At 42.8% G+C, this 17607-nt stretch overlaps 1 protein-coding gene across 1 annotated transcript; it reads left to right on the forward strand.

Moving 5' to 3' along the window:
• Positions 1-780: 780 nt before the first annotated feature.
• On the forward strand, positions 781-16290 carry LOC129328866 (zinc finger protein RFP-like). Its single transcript, XM_054978177.1, has 9 exons — positions 781-902; positions 5226-5655; positions 6802-6897; positions 8554-8784; positions 9380-9402; positions 9700-9815; positions 11139-11177; positions 11875-11913; positions 14677-16290. The coding sequence occupies exons 2-9, from the start codon at positions 5242-5244 to the stop codon at positions 15216-15218; spliced, it is 1500 nt and encodes a 499-aa protein (XP_054834152.1). The 5' UTR covers positions 781-902; positions 5226-5241; the 3' UTR covers positions 15219-16290.
• The last annotated feature ends 1317 nt before the right edge of the window (positions 16291-17607 follow it).

Raw genomic sequence — 17607 nt, forward strand, 5'->3', positions numbered from 1 at the left:
TAGCATTCCCTCAGTGACTGCTCCTTGCCCAATGTTCTAATTGTTTTTATGTTTTTGTATTTTAGCTCTAGTTTGAATGATGTGTTGGGTAGGTTGGTGAGTTTTAATGGCTTTAAAATGTGATTTTAAATTGTTTTAGCCACCCTGGTGGCCTTTGTGAGAACAGAAAGGCAGAGTAGAAACGTAGTATTTTTCTTCCTTAAAACTGATGTAAAATAAAGCAACATGGATTCAATATTCCTTGGCCCCAAATTAAAGGATTTTGTAAAAAAATGGATACCAAAAGCTCATGCTTGTCCTTTTTAAAAACTGGACAAAGAGCAGAACCACAAGTGACAAAAGGCACAGGTTGGACACTTGTCAGCTTCCCTCAAGTTTTGATGGGAAATGTAGGCATCCTGGTCTTGCAGCTTGGCTCTCTGACTGCTGTCCAATGGACTTTTCAACTGTCACTTGTCCAACATTCCGCCAAGCTGCCTACATTTCTCATAGATAAGCCTTAAACCAGAAGTAAGGAATCTGCCTAGGATGAGCCTTAAGCTAGACAACAGCACAACCATGAGGCAAGCTGTTTGTCCTTAACGTTTCATTGTTTAAAAAATGTCAGGGAACGAGAGGCTAGGTGGAATTTAGCAAAGGGAGAAGTACTACCATAGCCATCTTAAAGGCAATAGAAGGGTGGCTAAAGGACGAGAGCCGATCAAGTTTTCGTTTCGTTTCTGTTGACGGCTTGTAAACAGGAGAGGCGAAAGAGGAAGCTTAATCCTCCTCCCACCTCTCGTGCTTGAAGAGAAGAAATCCTCTTCCTGCTAATAACTTTAAGGCGGGAGCACCAGACACCTGCAAAGCAGCTAATTTCAGAGGGCTTTCAAAAACAACTTTTGGGAACACCGCTCAATAAGGTATTTCTTTCGTTTAATAGGGAGCAACGGAGCGGGCGCGATGGGACTGAAGGTGAAAGGGCAGCACGCCATGTTGTGGATTGTGTAAAGCTCAATACATAATACGCAAAGCTTTCCTCCCTCCTTTTCCATTCAAGCTGTTCAGTGGAGCAGGAAGTCTGAAAAAGTAGAATGGAAGATGGTTTCCAATGTGCTGAAACCTTCATTAACACACACACACGTTTAGAGGATGCAGGATTTAGCTGAGCAACCGGAGCTGGGGGAAAGGTGGTGATGAAAAGGCGTCCAGCGTTCACACGTGCTTAGCTATATCTGCTGCTCAGGAGGAGGAAGACGGGGCGGGGGTCGGCAAAGCTAAGACTGTTCGCGAGTGATTTGACTTCAAATACAGAGAAACGGTAGAGATCTTGCATAGCTTTTGGAGGAAGAAAAAACTTGACTTAACCTGAATACATGAACCTGTCTAAAACTTAGCCCTGAAGGGCTAGGGAACCCCACAGGCAAGGGGTTTCCTGGAACTGTTTTTCGCCTGAGGTGTTGAGCATTGAACCTGCTCCTGCATGCAACTGGAATGTCTCTTATCGCTGAGCAGCGGCTCTCTTGAGTCGGGACGATCTGAATAAGTATGTTATCTGCACTGATTCAGTTCCTTTCCTAGCTGGATTTGCAGTTGCTCTGCGATTCCGGCATTGGATGCCCACTTCCAGCTCAGAAAATCCTGGTCTCCTAACCCTGCAGAACACCTCTGAAGAAAACTAATCTGTGAAGATTCCCCCCCCCCCTCTAAAAACACTCAACAAGGTAGTTGTTTCTTTATGAGGCATTTGTATGAAGGCTGGCAAATGCCTGGCAGGGCAGAGGACTTTTTAATGTGACAAAATTAATAATCATCTCCTCTTAGCTAAATTTGACCATGAGAAGTTTCTTTGTGGACCATTACGTAAGTAACCCTGGGTTATCACATTGTGCTTTGCACCAGCTGCCCAGCAAGGTGTTTTCCTAGCTCTGCTACCTGAAATTGCCTGCTACTTCCAGGAATTGAACCTGAGGCTTGCAGGAGACTTAACCAACAACGGAGGTCATAAGCATATGGGATTTCAGGTCGTAGTTATTCTGTAATAGGGGAAAGGCACTTTAAACGTGATCAGAGTTTAATTTACTCTGCAGCTGGAAACAAACAACAAGTCTAATTTGGGGACAAATTAAGTGGCTTGACGCTACAATGCTTTGCATGCTCATCAGAGAGCGAGCCACATTGGAACTTGGTAGGACTTGCTTCAATATAAACATGCATAAGATTGCACTGGTTGCAAGTTTTAATGTCTGAAAAATCTTCAGTGTGAGTTGATATGGATCTGTTTTCATGTTAGCTTGGAAGAAAGTCCCATTGAGGTCAGTGGAAGCTTCTTCTCCATAGGTTTTGAACCTGGTGCTCACATCTGAATTGGTTGTGGCCTGTTTGGTCCAATTTGCATGGGCTGATATGTAGTAGGCAAGCAACAGGGTGAATGTTCTTGCAGTTGCTGGTTGGTATGGATAGTGTCAGGCTATGGATGACAGGATACAGCAGACAGATCCCTGGACCATTGCAGCAAGACAGGTTCTTGGTCAAATGGCTTTTATTCAGAAATCAGATCATTTCCATATATATGTCCATAGGATTACTTAGAAGCAAGGTAGACATCTAAGCAGCAAGAGTAAAAGTTGATAGGAATGACATCATGTGAGAGAGACTTCTCTTTTAACATTCAAGTCTGCTCTTTTCTCCGCCTCCCAATCATAAACAAGATTTTAGTGCTCTCCTGAAGTGAGAACGTTTCATATATTTATAATATCAAACTGAGTCGCTAAGAAACAAGACATAGCAAGAGCTCAGAGTACAAGATCATAAACACTGGAAGCTATTATTACAGTCCATCAGATAAACACCTGTGGGAGCCTGTAAGAGAAATAGTTATAACACTGGTAAAATGACATTGAGTTACAGCAGGATACAGTGACTCAGCACAAAAGGATCATTCACATTGGCATGGATGGGGCTCAGACACGACAGATAGATTTGGGGTAGATCACTCAAACCACATCCAATATTGTAATGTTTGGTTGAGGAAATTTAAAATTAACTCAAAAACAAGTACTGTATTTACTCAAAAGGAAAAGGACTTTTAAAAAACCCTTTTTTGACTCTCTCTAAAAGGCATGGGGTGTGTGAGGGTGTCTTCCACTCAGATGTATCGTTCTGCTGAGTTGTGCTATGCAGACATTGAGGTTAAAGATGTTTCACCCATATGCATGGTGAGTATTGGGGAAAGTGCGGGAACACATTCACCAGCAGAGAGGAGCGGCATTGAAAGCAACTGCAACATACTGCCCCTGAGTTTGAGGGGGGAGAAGAGGACTTGGAGGACTTCTGGCTTAAGACACTGCAGTTGTTTGCTCAGCAAATGATAAGAAGTGGTAGGAACAGTCAAGGTGGATTTGCCCCTCTACAAGTACTGATCCATGTTTCTGGCTCAGAACGTTACTCCATCCCCACATTTGCTTTCCACCCCTTTTCTTCAGGCAGGAGTTGCCTAGTAGTTTTGTTCGGTGTTTTTTTTTTCCCCTGGGAAAAAGAAAACCCCAAAGCCCACAGTTTTAGAGCAATTTAACACGTTAGCTGTAGTGGTTACTGAATATGAACTTGTGCAGATTTTAGATAAGGAAAGATAAAGACGTCCCTGCCAGATTGGTGCTATAATAAGAGTCTCTTGGAAAACTGTGACTTCTACTTTACAGAAAGCTGTGGAGAGAGAGCAGCTTAATAGTGCATTTCCCCAACCCTTCTAAGCTCACTGATTCCAAAGGACAATGCCTAGTAGTAACGCTTTTTGGAGTGGGAGGGGGAGTCAGTCTCCTCCTTTTCTAACTTGGAAACAGTATGATCCAGTACTCTTTGTGCAGAGTTACAATGCTAAAAAATGAAAGTAATTATTTTCTTTTGTAGTGTATATGATTTGTGCTGCTTGATAGCACGTAACACACATATTGATTACTATGTAATAAAAACTTTGTTTATACGACTACCTTTTTTTAGGAGAGCTTGTTTCAAATTGTAGGTCATCTATTATGTATAACACCTTTCTTTCAGGCGGGATCATCCTACATTCGTCTTCCTTATGAGTAAATGTGGTAGTATCCCTGGAAATCCTAGATTATTTTCATGCACTGATATAAGCTTTAAGGGAAGCAAAAATTTGCCTGCACTAGAATTACACACTATCTTGAGCCAGTCTTGTTGGTGTCCAGTTGACACATAAAACATGTTCTCTCAAATAGATTATGGTTACACAAGTGAGCCCAAGCCGGGACTGGGGGGGGGGGGGGAGACACCAAGCCATCTTTCTGCGCCTTGTGAGGCTACACTCAGAAGGTCTGCCACTGGTTCTTGGACATGAATTTCTTGTATTTATTTATTTATTTAAAACATGTGTTGCCTTTTCACCTAAATAGGAAAGCAGCAAACACCAGACTTTAAAACATTTAAAACATCAAGGTAACATTTAATATACGCACGCACACACACACACACAAGAACATATACAAACAACATACACAGTAAGTTTCCTGAGGGCACACCTAATGAAACAGAAAAGTCTTCACTCCCTGGCGGAAAACAGTGACAGTGGGAGTCATGCAAATCTCCTGTGGGAGGGAGTTCCAAAGATTCAGTGTCATGACTGAGAAGGCCGTTCGATCGGTTGCCACTCATCTAGCTTCAAACGGCAGGAGCGCTTATAGCAGGCCTCTGAAGAGGTCCCATGCTATTGCAGGCTTATATGTCTCTATTTATGGTGAGGAGGAGGAAGAGGTGACCAGGGATCAGGAAGCAGTGCCCAACACATCTGCAGGGATCTCCCCCAAGGCTAGTTCTGCCCTCAGCCCTTTCTGCTGCACCACTCTGGCCCTGAAGCTTTCCTTCCTCTGGGGCTTCTCTTGCGCCTTTATAGTCTGGCATGGACAGGGTGGCTTTGGCCCAGCGGGAGAGGAACTACTTTCAGCCCAATAGTGTTTGCTTCCAGTTGGAAAGGGTGCTGACATCTGACTCCCATGAGACCTCCACACACCTCACAACACCCACTCATTTTGAATTTCACTTCAGTCACTGGCAGTTTCTCCTCATGCCTTTTGACATCCTACATAATGCTTAGTGAGTGTTGTCCTCCATCCCTCCAAAGAAACTGTAACCTAAAGAAATTACAGTCAAAGAAAACCACAGGCAGTGTTGGAAATCAAAATAAAATTGACCCTAAAAAAGACCCTAAAGGTGTCTTTACATTTCAGGGAGAAAGAAGAAGCAATGGCAGCCGAAAGTATTGTCAAGCAGTTCTGTGAGGAAACAACTTGTTCCGTGTGCCTGGAACACTTCAACGAGCCAGTGACAGTTGAATGTGGGCACAATTTCTGTCAGGCCTGCATCACCCAGTGCTGGGAGGAGGTGGACACAGGAGTTTCTTGCCCTCAATGCAGAGAAATTTTCCAGCAAAAAACTTTTAGGCCAAACTGGCAGCTGGCAAACCTTGTGGAACTTGTCAAGAAACTTCAGGCAGGAAAAGAAGCAGAGGGGAAGTGGGGAGTGTGCAAGAGGCACCAGGAGCCCCTGAAACTCTTCTGCAATGATGATCAAGCCTCCATCTGTGTGGTGTGTGACAGATCCATGGAGCATCGAAATCACAGTGTCCTTCCTATGGAGGAGGCTTTCCTAGAGTATAAGGTAGGAAAGTGTTACAGTGAATGGCTATATGGAGCAGTAAAACCAATTTAGAACGTTCTAGAACATTTAGAACATTAGAATGCCTTGATACTAATTCACTCAGAAACAGATGGAGGAGATACTGTCAAAGGCTTTCACAGCCGGAGAACGATGGTTGTTGTGGATTTTCCGGGCTGTATAGCCGTGGTCTTGGCATTGTAGTTCCTGACATTTCGCAGCTGTGGCTGGCATCTTCAGAGGTGTAGCACCAAAAGACAGAGATGTCTCCGTGTCATATACAGCCCAGAAAATCCACAACAACCAGATGGAGGAGAGGCTGTTTCCTACCATTTTGTCTCCACTCCTCTGGAGAGGATGCAGTGTGTTCAGTCCAGAAACCACAGAGATGCTGTGCACATCTCTACACTCCCCTCCATGCTCCCCAGTATTTGAGAATGAAATGAGCAATTGTGGATACACACACACACACACACATACATGCATGCACATACCTAAGTGCCATGTCTCATGCAAGCAAACAAGCTATACTTCAAAGGAGCATGTGAAGGTTGACACAAGATTGACACAGGAAATGCAGAAGAAGACGGGAAAGGCTCAGAAAGGCTGCAGGATTTGCTTTAGGGGCTAGAGATCTGCTGAATGTGCAAAACTCCATCCATCCCTCCAAATATCAGCCCTCAATAGATAATGCCTGAGCATCCATTGGGCTGTGCTCTTAGAATCCCCTCTCCTGCTCCTTTTCTGCCATGTCACCCATGTCACGTCTGGGAACTATCTCTTGTCCTCTATTGTCCACCTTCTGGTTTTGGTTATTTACTAGTAGATTGAGCCCAGGTTAGAATAAGACAAATAATGGCTTTCTAAACTTGTCTCATGGCTCCATCTCTAGCTCAGCACATCTGTTTTGTGGCTTTTCATTAATGTTCTTATTACATGTTTTCATAATATCAGTAGTTTGAGAGAGAGGAGTCACAGAGAAGCCTCTTGTTTCTCTTCAAGATTTTTTAGCTAATTGCAAGAAGCCCCAAAAGCCAAATCACTCTCATTCCTTCATGTTCAAAGCAGATATGGCTTTAGGCAGACATTCATGGCGGATGTTGGAGGGCCTGACTTCCCCCAGAGCAATGGCCTTTTGTGTTTCTGCAGAAAGAGATCCAGGCTCAACTTGAGTCTCTGAAGCAAGAGAGAGAAAAGCTTTGGAAACAGAAAGTGGTGGAGGACCGGAGAAGCCAGATCTTTCTGGTAGGTGTCAAAGCTTGTGTGTTAGGATTGGATGCAACAATGCATATAGGATTGGCAGATAAGGTTGTAAAGGTTGTACTTGTGCACATAATTCTTGACAGGTGGTTTAAAAGGTAAGAATATTGGCGGGGGGGGGAAGGGGTGTGTGTGTGTGCGCGCATGCAAAGTGGAGTGAAGTGAAGGAGAGAGGGAGAACCCTTAGAGAGAGAGAGCTGGAAGTGAAGTGTTCTGATTGGATGAGAGGCTGTATTGACAGGGGTGATACAGGAGAGAGGTTAAGAAAGAAAGGCAGTTTTCTATCTTTTTAGGTAGAACTAGGCTAGGTAGGTACGGTTTTTATAGGTAGCTAGGAAGGAAGATATAAGTGAAAAGAACAGGAGAAGTTTGGTTTATTGTGTATGTTGAATTTAGCGTTTCTTAAAATAAAGTTTGTTCTTATTCATTTTGTCTTATAAACTCCGTGTCCTCAGTAGTTCTCCTCTGGTCTTGATGGTTCTGCTAAGATTAAAGGTTTCAGGGATAGTGCTCACACTATTTATTACCAAAAGTTGATTTAACTGACTAGCTCGAGTATGATCCTGTTGGCAGAGTAATTTGTGGAAATTGAGAGACACAGGGAAACAGACGGCGCGTCAGTGAGCAAAGTGCACAGTGGTTATTCCAAGACGCTTTTTATGCCCTCAGCCAGTGAGACAACAGAGATCTCAGCCAAGAATGTCAGTCTCTCACTTGTATAATGTGGTTCATGCCTGCACATTCCTCCCTTAATTTCTATTGCATTAAATAATGGTAATGATATGAAGAATATTCAAAGTAGATAATATGATGTGTATTCCATGTGTTATGAAGTAAAGACATTAACAGTGCAGAGAACACTGAAAAGGAGACTTGTGTAATATTTGCTTTGTTTACAAATGGGCCAATAGAGCATAGGTAGAGGCATAGAGGCCTCCCACAGGGCAGCAGATTAGTCACCCTGTATCAGTTCCCCAACAAGAGAGAGATCTTGCTTCAGCCAACTTGCTAGCATAGCCTGTCTGTCCTCTCCATGTAAAAATTGCTGTTCCTTCACACATCTTCTGGGCATGGAGCATGGGTCACGGCAAGAGTGTGTAGGAGAGAGGTAGGTGTGAATTTCCTGCATTGTGCAGGGGGTTAGACTAGATGATCCTGGGAGTATCTTCCAACCCTATGATTCTATAAAGACACATGTCTGCCCTTTAGCTGAAGGTTGGGTAATTTCCTCCATTCATGATGGCTAGTTAGCCAGAGCTGTCAAGAAACAAGACCAAATATCTATATTGCTTTTGCCATATATGACAGAGAGAGTCACAAACACAATCATCAGATGCTAGGACAGAACCAATCACAAATTTCTTGGTTGTTGCTGGTAATTTCCATGCAACTCTCAAGACATTTTTATTGGTTATATCACTTGCTTTGAGTCTGTTTGACCCCTCCCTATTCCCAATGACTAAACAGTAGATCATTACTGAAAAGTTACATAGATTGAATCAAATCCAGTGCCCTGAAAGGAAAGCAGATTAGAATTCTGAGGGAGCAGCCCTCTCTCTAGTACTTGGTTAAATGTCAGATTAATTTACTATTTCAGTCTTCGGATCCCCCCACCACGCAATTTCTGTGTGCTTCTTACAGGCACGCGTAGAAGCAGAGAAACGGAAGACCAAGTCAGCCTTTCAAAGGATACACAGTTTTCTTGAGCAACAAGAGCGGCTGAGGCTGTTGCCGTTGGAGGAGCTGGAGGGAGAGGTGGAAAAGAAGAACAAAGGAAACCTCTCCAGATTCACTGAAGAAATCTCAGATCTAAATTGCCTGATCACAGAGATGGAGGGGAAGCTGCAGCAGCCTGAAAACAAATTTGTGCAGGCAAGAAATGAAAATTCTTACCATGAGAAAGACGACAGTTACTCAGAATAGGAGTTGGTTCTAGAAGCTGGAGAGGGGGAGGAATCAGGGCTCATTTTGAGGGGACTGCGCCAGAATGCAGTTCCGGTAGTTTCCCCAAAGCAGTCACATGTCTGGTGGCCCTTCCCACCTGTCTCTCAGCTGTTTGGGGCCCATTTTGGCCTGGATTGGGGCTGAAACAGCCTGGATCGGGCCTCTGACAGGTGCTGAATTCCGCTCAGCAGCTGCCTGATCCTGACATTTTGGACCCCTTATTGGCCATTTTCAGCCCTTTTTTGTCATATTGGGCCAAGTTTGGCCCTGGCCAGGATTGGGTCCAAAACACCCAGGATAGGTGATGTCAGGCAGTGTGGCATACGCAAATCAGTTAAGCTAATGACACACTTCAGGTGATGGCAGGGGGCATGGCATATGCTAATGAGTTATGCTAATGAATTCCTCCTGCTCTTTTTCTACAAAATGACCCCTGGGAGGAATGGATCCCTTGCAGAATATCAAAGAAGCCCAGTCAGTTTTCTGTGAAGCTAAGACCCATTTCTCTCCCTCTCTCTTTCAGAGTCCCAAAACAATATTGAGCAGGTATGTGACTCTTTCTCACACCCCTTTCTGATTCATCTGCTGTGGAAGAGCTTCCAGACATTTTAGACATTTTTCTATAGGGTCACAGAGTCTGTGCGCAGTCAGCCTGTCCTTTCACGAGAATCCCTTTCAGTCTTAAAGGGGGGGGGGATATTCCAGAGGAGGGTTTCCTCGCCACAAGACAGAAATTCATTTGAAGAGCTCCAGTCTTGAAGTGAGTTGCTGGAGTGCCTTTTTTGGTGACTCAATCTGCTTTAGCATAAAGGCCCATTCAGGCTTCACTCTTGTGCCCTCCAGACATGAGAAGAAGCCAAAAAGGCAGCGGTTGGAACTTCCTCCAGTACTGGAACAGGCTCTCAGGTTATACTCACAGCAAACTCCTGGATTGCAGAAGGCTCTGGAAAAATGTGAAGGTACTGAGGGGGCAGAATATAGATCTTCAAATGATCTCTTCCTAGGCTATTTGCAAGTTTCTTATTGGAGATTATCTGACTTTCTGCTCCTGATTAGTCAGGATTTCTGAACCAGGGCTGAACCAAAATATGGGGTATTTTGACAAATACTTTCTTCTCTGTATCTTCTGTCACCATATAAACTTTATATTAGAAGCATTCAAACATTTGGGCCCCATTGAAAAATCTGCTAGGATCAATGCAGCAGAAGAAGCAGTGATTCCATGCAGGGGGAATCTGGGTGTTGTCACTTAGGCTGGGCTGGCCCCAGTGAGGGCTGCTGGTCCCCAGGATGAGGGGGCAGCTTGGGGGCCCTTTGGGCATTTGGTTGTAGTTTGGACACCCCTGCTCCATAGTGTCACCGGGGGGGGGGGCAGAGAGAAGACAATAAAATCTGTCATAGTAGAGATGTGTTTGCAAGCACATGTATTGTGGGGGAAGGGAGTCCTTTGGCACCAGATCTCATGAGACAACTTCATGAGACTTTGTGTGCCATTTTGGGTTGCTGAGGTAAGCCAAGGCAAAAATGCTGAGGCCCTGCTTTCCTGGATTGAGGCTAACACTAAACAAAAAAGAGGCAACCTCAGTACAGGCTGAGCCTATCTGGAGAAATACAAAATAATTACAAAAGCATATATGACTGTATTGTTAAATATAAAGTGCTCAAGTGCTCCAAAATCATCAGTATTCCTTCAGTAACATCTTAACGTGAACCATGCTAGTGTGTATACAGTCTGACAGTAAATACAATATGCTAAATATCCAATAAATGTACAATAAATATGGTAATAAATACAGTAATAAATGCAGAATAAATACAAAATCTGCTAGTAAACCAGGAAGTACACCATAACTTCTCCTTTTTGTCTTGCAGATACAGAAAGTATATTGAGACATACAGTCTTTTAAGAAATAGCTTCCTACCCCAGGGCAGCGTGCCAGTAAGAGAATATCGCTGAGGGGTTGGGAAGGAAATACTACAGTCCTACCTTGCATAGACAGTTGTAAGGAACTTGCAGAAGTTGTTAGTACATTTTTAAAGCATCAGGAAACCCACCAGACACTCAATACTTTGTGAAGGGCACCGAATCCTTCTGAGAGTTCTATGCAAGGCAGGGGCCATGGTGGTGTTTTGTGTTGTCTAAGCAACCAAAAATGGCACCTGCGTAAGAGCAGTTTTGATCCAGTATCTGAAGTGATATGTTGCTACATGTATGGTATCTGAATAATTTTGCTTTTTTTTCTTCATACCTCTCTGTATATTTTGTTTTCTTTCCATAACAGAGTCTTTGAATGAAAAAATGGCGCAGGTGCTGAGAAAAGGTAACTGCGTGCCTGAAACTAAGGAGATGGGTGGTGTTCCTACAGCTAGCCAGCTGATTCTGGAAAGTTTTAATGCACTTCCATTAAATATAGCCTTTATAAGGAATCCTTACCTACAGTTCGAAGCAGTCAAGTACACATGGTTCAAACAAAGAAGATACATCTTTATTTAGCTAGATCTATTGATGTACAAGGGGTAAAAAGGATGGATTACTCCATCCCTTGTTGGGGAGAAGTAATTATTGAGACAAAGACAGGGGAAAGGGCTATAAAAATTTCATATGTCCCGTGCATCCCAAGAAGAAGGGAGGCAGAAGGGCGTATCTGACTACAATTCCCATGAGCCTGTATTCTTAAAGGCATCTCTAAGGCTAATACACATTTTCTTAACCTGATGTAACAGCACAGGGAGCTCCTCATGAGAGATTTAAGTTCCACTGAAACCTCTTTTTCAAATATTCAGGCTGCATTAGATAGGTAGGTTTATTGTTTGTGGCCAAAGGCCGTTACAATCCATACACATAAAACACTCTGATATATAAACATTCAGGCTGCATTAATCAGATGCCTCAACTCAGTAGGAGGAGTTTTCCCTGCCATGAACTTGAACAGTAAACTATGTTATCCAGGGAAGAGGGCCTGGGGAGTGCTTCATTTTTTTTTCATAATTCTGAATATATTTTATCTTCCATAACAGTCTCTCTCAAGGAATCGGTGGTTCAGGTGTGGAAAAAAGGTAATCCTCTGCCTGAAACTAAGAATTGGGCAGCTCCTCATAAGAGAAAACTATTGAACTCTATTGAATATTCAGTCCCATTGCCTTGAACAGAGGCCTCAGTTCTTTGGACAGACAGTTTTCCCTGCCACAAGACTTGAACAGTAATTAGACTATCCAGGAACGAAGGAATGGGGTGGGTAATTGGAGGGGGCTGGGAGGTAAATGAGATCTAGTGTAGTGGCTGAGGGTCAAAGAAGAGATTTCCTGTGGGGTTTTCAAAGGTAAAGAGCAGCTGTGACACGTGGATAGGTTAAGACTGGGGGGATGTTAGGGAGGAGTGGACTTAACTCTTCTCCGAGATATATGGTGCCCATATTTTTGATCAGGGGGGCAAATAATAGCTCAAGGGGGGACAGTTTGAATGGAGAACATCTCACTTGCACTAACAGCTAAGTGCTCCTATGATTACAGCCCCAGTTCGAAGGGGAGGGCACTCTGGCTCTTTTCCTTCAGAAAAAAGCCTCTAATAGACTCATTCTGGATTTCAGTGTTGTGCCTACTTGGATTCTGAGAACATGGGATGAGTTGTGTGAATTCTCTAGCTCAGGATGGTTCTAGGCAAGCCATTCTTTCTTTAGCAACAAACTCAGCTTCAAAATATGGGTGTTGCTGTCAGCCTACTCTGCAGTGCAAAAGGAAAGATTACTAACATAATATTATCTGAAGTGCTCAGGCTACTCTAAAGTGCTATATAAATGTTTGATGTTCTGATCTTGGGCCTTTCTTTTGTTGTGGAGCTGGAATAACTAAGCTTCTCTTTCCTTGTTCAACTCTGTGTTTCCTGTCTGTGTTAGAGATGCAAAATATCCCATTCTCTATGTGCCGTATGTGCTCATCTGGTAGTTCTTGCCTCTTCTTGAAGGAGTGTTTTTTCCTACTTTTGGAGCCTCTGTTAACCCTCCCGAGGGGAAAAAACCCAACTACACTACTTTGGAATTGAGGTTAAAATGACCCCAACTTAAAACCAAAAAAAAGGAAACCTAATTGCTCTCTCAATCATGGCATTAGCTTCTAAGAAAAAAATCAGGCCTCAAGAATAACTTTCTTCAGCAATGCAGGACAAAAAGTGTAAAATCTGGAATCGGGGTCAAAAATACCCCTCACTGGAAACATCAAATCTTCACAGAAATGTAAATGAGATAAAATTGACCCTCACTACTTTTAAAGCACAAGGCACAGTTTATTTTAAAGAAAGCAGTAATTTTAACTGTTATAATACTGAAACTGCCATCATGTGTGTGACTTTCCTGCCATTACCACCATGTGTGACATGCCTGCCTTTGCCACATTGGGGCCGACTCACACCTGGTAGCAGTGGTAGGCAAGTCACACATAGTGGCAGTTTCAGCACAATAAGTGTTAAAAATTATTGCTTTCTTTAAAATGAACTGTCCTGTGCTTTAGAAGTGATGGGGTCAATTTTACCCCATTTAAATTTCTGTGAGGATTTGATGTTTTCAATGAGGGGTATTTTTTACTCCAATTCTAAATTTTACTCTTTGTCCTGCATTGCAGAAGAAAGTTATTCTTGAGGACAAGAGAAAAAATAGGCTTGTAACAGACCCTTGCAAAGGAATGGGGCATTCCATTCTTGCCAGTTAATGAGTTAACAAAAAGAAGAGAAAATACCTGCATTTTTTCTGGTAGCCTTCTTGTAACCTGCCCTCAGGCTGCAATTGGAGCCTTACAATTAAGAGCTCTTCCTAAACAGCAAAGGGAAATAATCAGCTCAGTGGACATATGGCTAGGGGTTCTCTAAAGATCCAGGCTAAATGGCTCCTTCAAGCCTGGAAAATATAAAGAGGTTCATATGATATCTGCAAACATGCCCAGGCTTGTTTATCTTGCAGGAGGCTAGAATGACCCCATTTTCCAAAAATGCAATACGGTTCAATTGAGGTTTCCAAACTAGCTATGGGGCAAAAGGGAAGCAATCAGCTCAGTGGACAGATGGCTAGGGGTCATCTAAAGTTCCAGGCTGAATGGCTCCCTCAAGTCTGGAAAATGCTAAGAGGTTCAGAGGATACCTACAAACATTCCCAGGCTTGGCTTGCAGGGAGCTAGAATGACCTCATTTTCCAAAATAGTGATACATTTCAATATGAGCTTTTCCATGTAGCTGTGGACATAAGGGAAGCTTTGAAATAGCTCAAACACAGGCTTTTTATCTGCTCCTCCCATATACACAACAATTGAGGTTGCAAGCAGTGGTTTTCTTGGGGTCATTGTGACCCCCAATTCCAAAAGTAGTGTAAAATGAGAAAGCTAAAAGAGTGATATTTTTGCACAACAAATATCTTTGGATATAAATTATAGAGAGAAATTTTAGTTTTCAATATTTGCTCCACCTTCCTATAAAATTGGGATAATAGGTGTTGGTCTGTCTCTTTATATATGGAAACAGTTTTAAAATCATTTTTCAGTAATTGTTGGGGTCTCTAAAACCCCCATTTACAATTATTCAAAGTACTTTCAAGCCAAGTTTGTTGGGGGCCAGAATGATCCCCTTTACACTTTTGATGAACCTCAAAAAAGAAAGGAGGTGTGGAGAGAAGAGGTGGACTTCTGCGCATTGCAGTTCATTGAGGAGAAAGCATAAAAGGAGATTGGTGTCTGAAGAACATTTTTTTTAAAGAGGTTTTCAGATTTGCTCTTTAGCAGCTGACAGTGACACTTTGCTTGACAGCATTCACTAAGAAGCCTCCTCTCTCTCTTCCACAGTGGACGTGACTCTGGATCCAGACACAGCGCATCCCTGCCTCGTTCTATCTCAGGATCTGAAGAGTGTGACACGGGGACAGACAGTGCAGAACCTACGCGACAGACCTGAGAGATTTGATACCCTACAATGTGTGCTGGGCCAAGAGAAATTCACCTCAGGAAGACACTGGTGGGAGGTGGAGGTGAAAGGTGGACAGGGAACGTGGGCTGTGGGTGTCGCTAGAGAGAGTGTCAAGAGGAAGGGAAATATCTCCCTTAATCCTGATGAAGGATTCTGGGTTGTGCAGACAGCAAGAAGGTATGATTCTTGTAATAATTGTACATCTTGGCAGATAACTGCTTTGACGTCATCTCAGTCAATCGCTATATCTGATGTCGTTCCCCAAAAGATACAGGTGTCCCTGGACTATGAAGACGGTATTGTGGAGTTTTTTGTTGTGAATACAAACCAAAGGCTCTTCACTTTCCCTTCAGTCTCATTCTCTGGGGAGACACTTTGTCCCTATTTCTTCACTACTAAAAGAATCACATTGAAGTGCTGAGTCCTGAGGAGAGTGGTCACTACGATGGGTTCCACAACCCTGGAAAGAGGTGACATTTAATCAGTTTATAGCTGCTGAAGAGACAGGGAAGGATCTACATGAGGTTCAGGTTGAAATACCACAGAATTTTTCACCCATGGGGCAAGAGGGGTGCCAGATGTACACTCTTAATGGGTTTCTGGTTGAAAGACCACAGAATCTTCCACTTGTGGGGCAAGAGGGGTGTCAGTGTATAGAATCTGTACTAACTCACCTCTTCTGCCCTTAAATGTTCCTCATGACAGGTGGAAATACAGCATTTTTAATTGGCCTGGCAAATATATTGTGCGAAAAACGATATGCCTATATTTAAACTACCACATTTATCCTCTGGGATGTGCGTGTGTGTGTTTTTGAAAAATAAGACCATGATTATTTCCAAATACTCATTCAGTAGGCAGGGCATAACTATCTGTTTTGGATTTAGATACATGTTCCTATATCATTCTTCCACCTTGCCTCACACTTCAGTGCTTCCATTATCTTCAGTCAGGAATTTGTATTGACAGCTGTGTTATATTTTAGGCCAGAGCTTGGATCCCACACAGAAAAAAATCCACAGATGGAAGGGAATTCTTTCACTTGAGTGGACCTTCTTGGCTGTACCTAGGATTGCCAGGTTCCAGGTGGTGGCTGGAGGTCTCCTCGAATTACAACTGATCTTCAGGCCACAGAGATTACTTCACCTGGAGAAAATGGCTGCTTTGGAGGGAGGACTCTATGGAATTATACCATGCTGAGGTCCTTTCCCTCCCCAAACCCTGCCATTTCCAGGTTTCACCGCCCCTGCCCCCCTAATCTCCAGGAGAAGACAACCCTAGCTGTAGCCTCCTCCTGTACTGCAGCCTTCTAAAATGCTGTTTCCAGTTGACAGCCACCCTCCCAGGAATAGTCATGAGAGCAGGGAGAGTCAAAGGCTGGAAGAAGAAAAACAGCAAAAATAATCTTCCCTTTACTTTTGTGGAAATCTTTTGTAGGATCCAGCCCAAAGTGTTTATGCTCCTGGTGGAGCTCTTTTCCAATTCCATTCAAAGCAGGATACGGGGGGGGGGGGGGGAATGTCAGATAAGAGAAGTTTCAGACCTGAAAATGGGAGTATGGGGGTAAAAGAAGCAAGGTCTAGTTAAGATATTGTAGTTGGGAATTATTTGGCTAGTCCTTCATGATGGCAGATTTTTTAAATGGATATAATGTCTCCCTTGGAACTGTTTTCTCTCACAAATTGTCTTCCTGCTGTGTCTGATGAGGGGACAGAACATTGTCCCTCAGAGGGGATTGTTCAGGGCCTCCTCAAGGTAGTCTGCCATCTCACGTACTATAAGATCTGCTGCCTCCCACAGGGCAGATCTGGGATGCACTTCCCTCAGCTGTCTTGCCTCCCTCTGGGAGAAGGTAAATAAGAGAGAATCACGGAAAGAAACCATAATCAGGAAATCATCCTACTGTGATGAACTAACTAAATACAAGAAGTCACAAAGTTTAATCAAATAGTAATAAATAAAGTGTTAACAAAATTCTTCACTACGTATGTACATTATTTATACGAAACATCCATTCACATATTCATAAGGAGACCATTGCTTAAGTAATCAGTTCATGGAAGCAGCAGAAATCTCATAGGCTACAACATATATACAGACAATTTGTAGACGGTTGTACTTCACTTGCAACGGCTGCACCTGGGGAGGGGGGGCACTAAAAAGCACCCATTTCCACCAAAGTCTTTTTCAAGTTTTGTAGCTACGTAGATAATAATCTCTGTATCACTGTAAACATTCATAGCATGTGAAGCCACACAGAAAATACAAAAACATTAATTAATCACACTATACCCATAAGATATACTTACAAGGAATAACTTGAACAACTTTACATTAAATACTCATGATGATGCCTTTAAATCAAACTGCCTGTGTGACTGATTAAGCTTTCAATGGCATTATAATGCATACAGCCTCAGTTAAAGGGGACCATTCTGTGTTACTGAATATATATTGTAAATATAATACAAGAGTTTACAATGCAACGAACGCATATATCAAAATATATTTACAAACAGCTCACAGCCTGCATTCCAACCGTATAAATTAGAGATAACAAGAGAAATCCAAACATCAAACCATGTAAGAGTGTTCAGTTTAAAGGACCAGCAAGTTCCCTTTGTGTATCACAACTATTATCCACCTTAACAACATGTAAAACCGAAAATCTGAAGTCAATTTCATTTTGATATTCCAAAAAATGTGATACCAAAGGGGCTTCGATTATCTTATTGTGTATCCTAGACAAATACAAGACACGCACTGGATGAATGGTTCCATTCACCTGTTAAGCTGTACATGCGTTAATT

This window comes from Eublepharis macularius, chromosome 4 (genome assembly GCF_028583425.1).
Source record: "Eublepharis macularius isolate TG4126 chromosome 4, MPM_Emac_v1.0, whole genome shotgun sequence".
NCBI classification, from domain to species: Eukaryota; Metazoa; Chordata; class Lepidosauria; order Squamata; family Eublepharidae; genus Eublepharis; species Eublepharis macularius.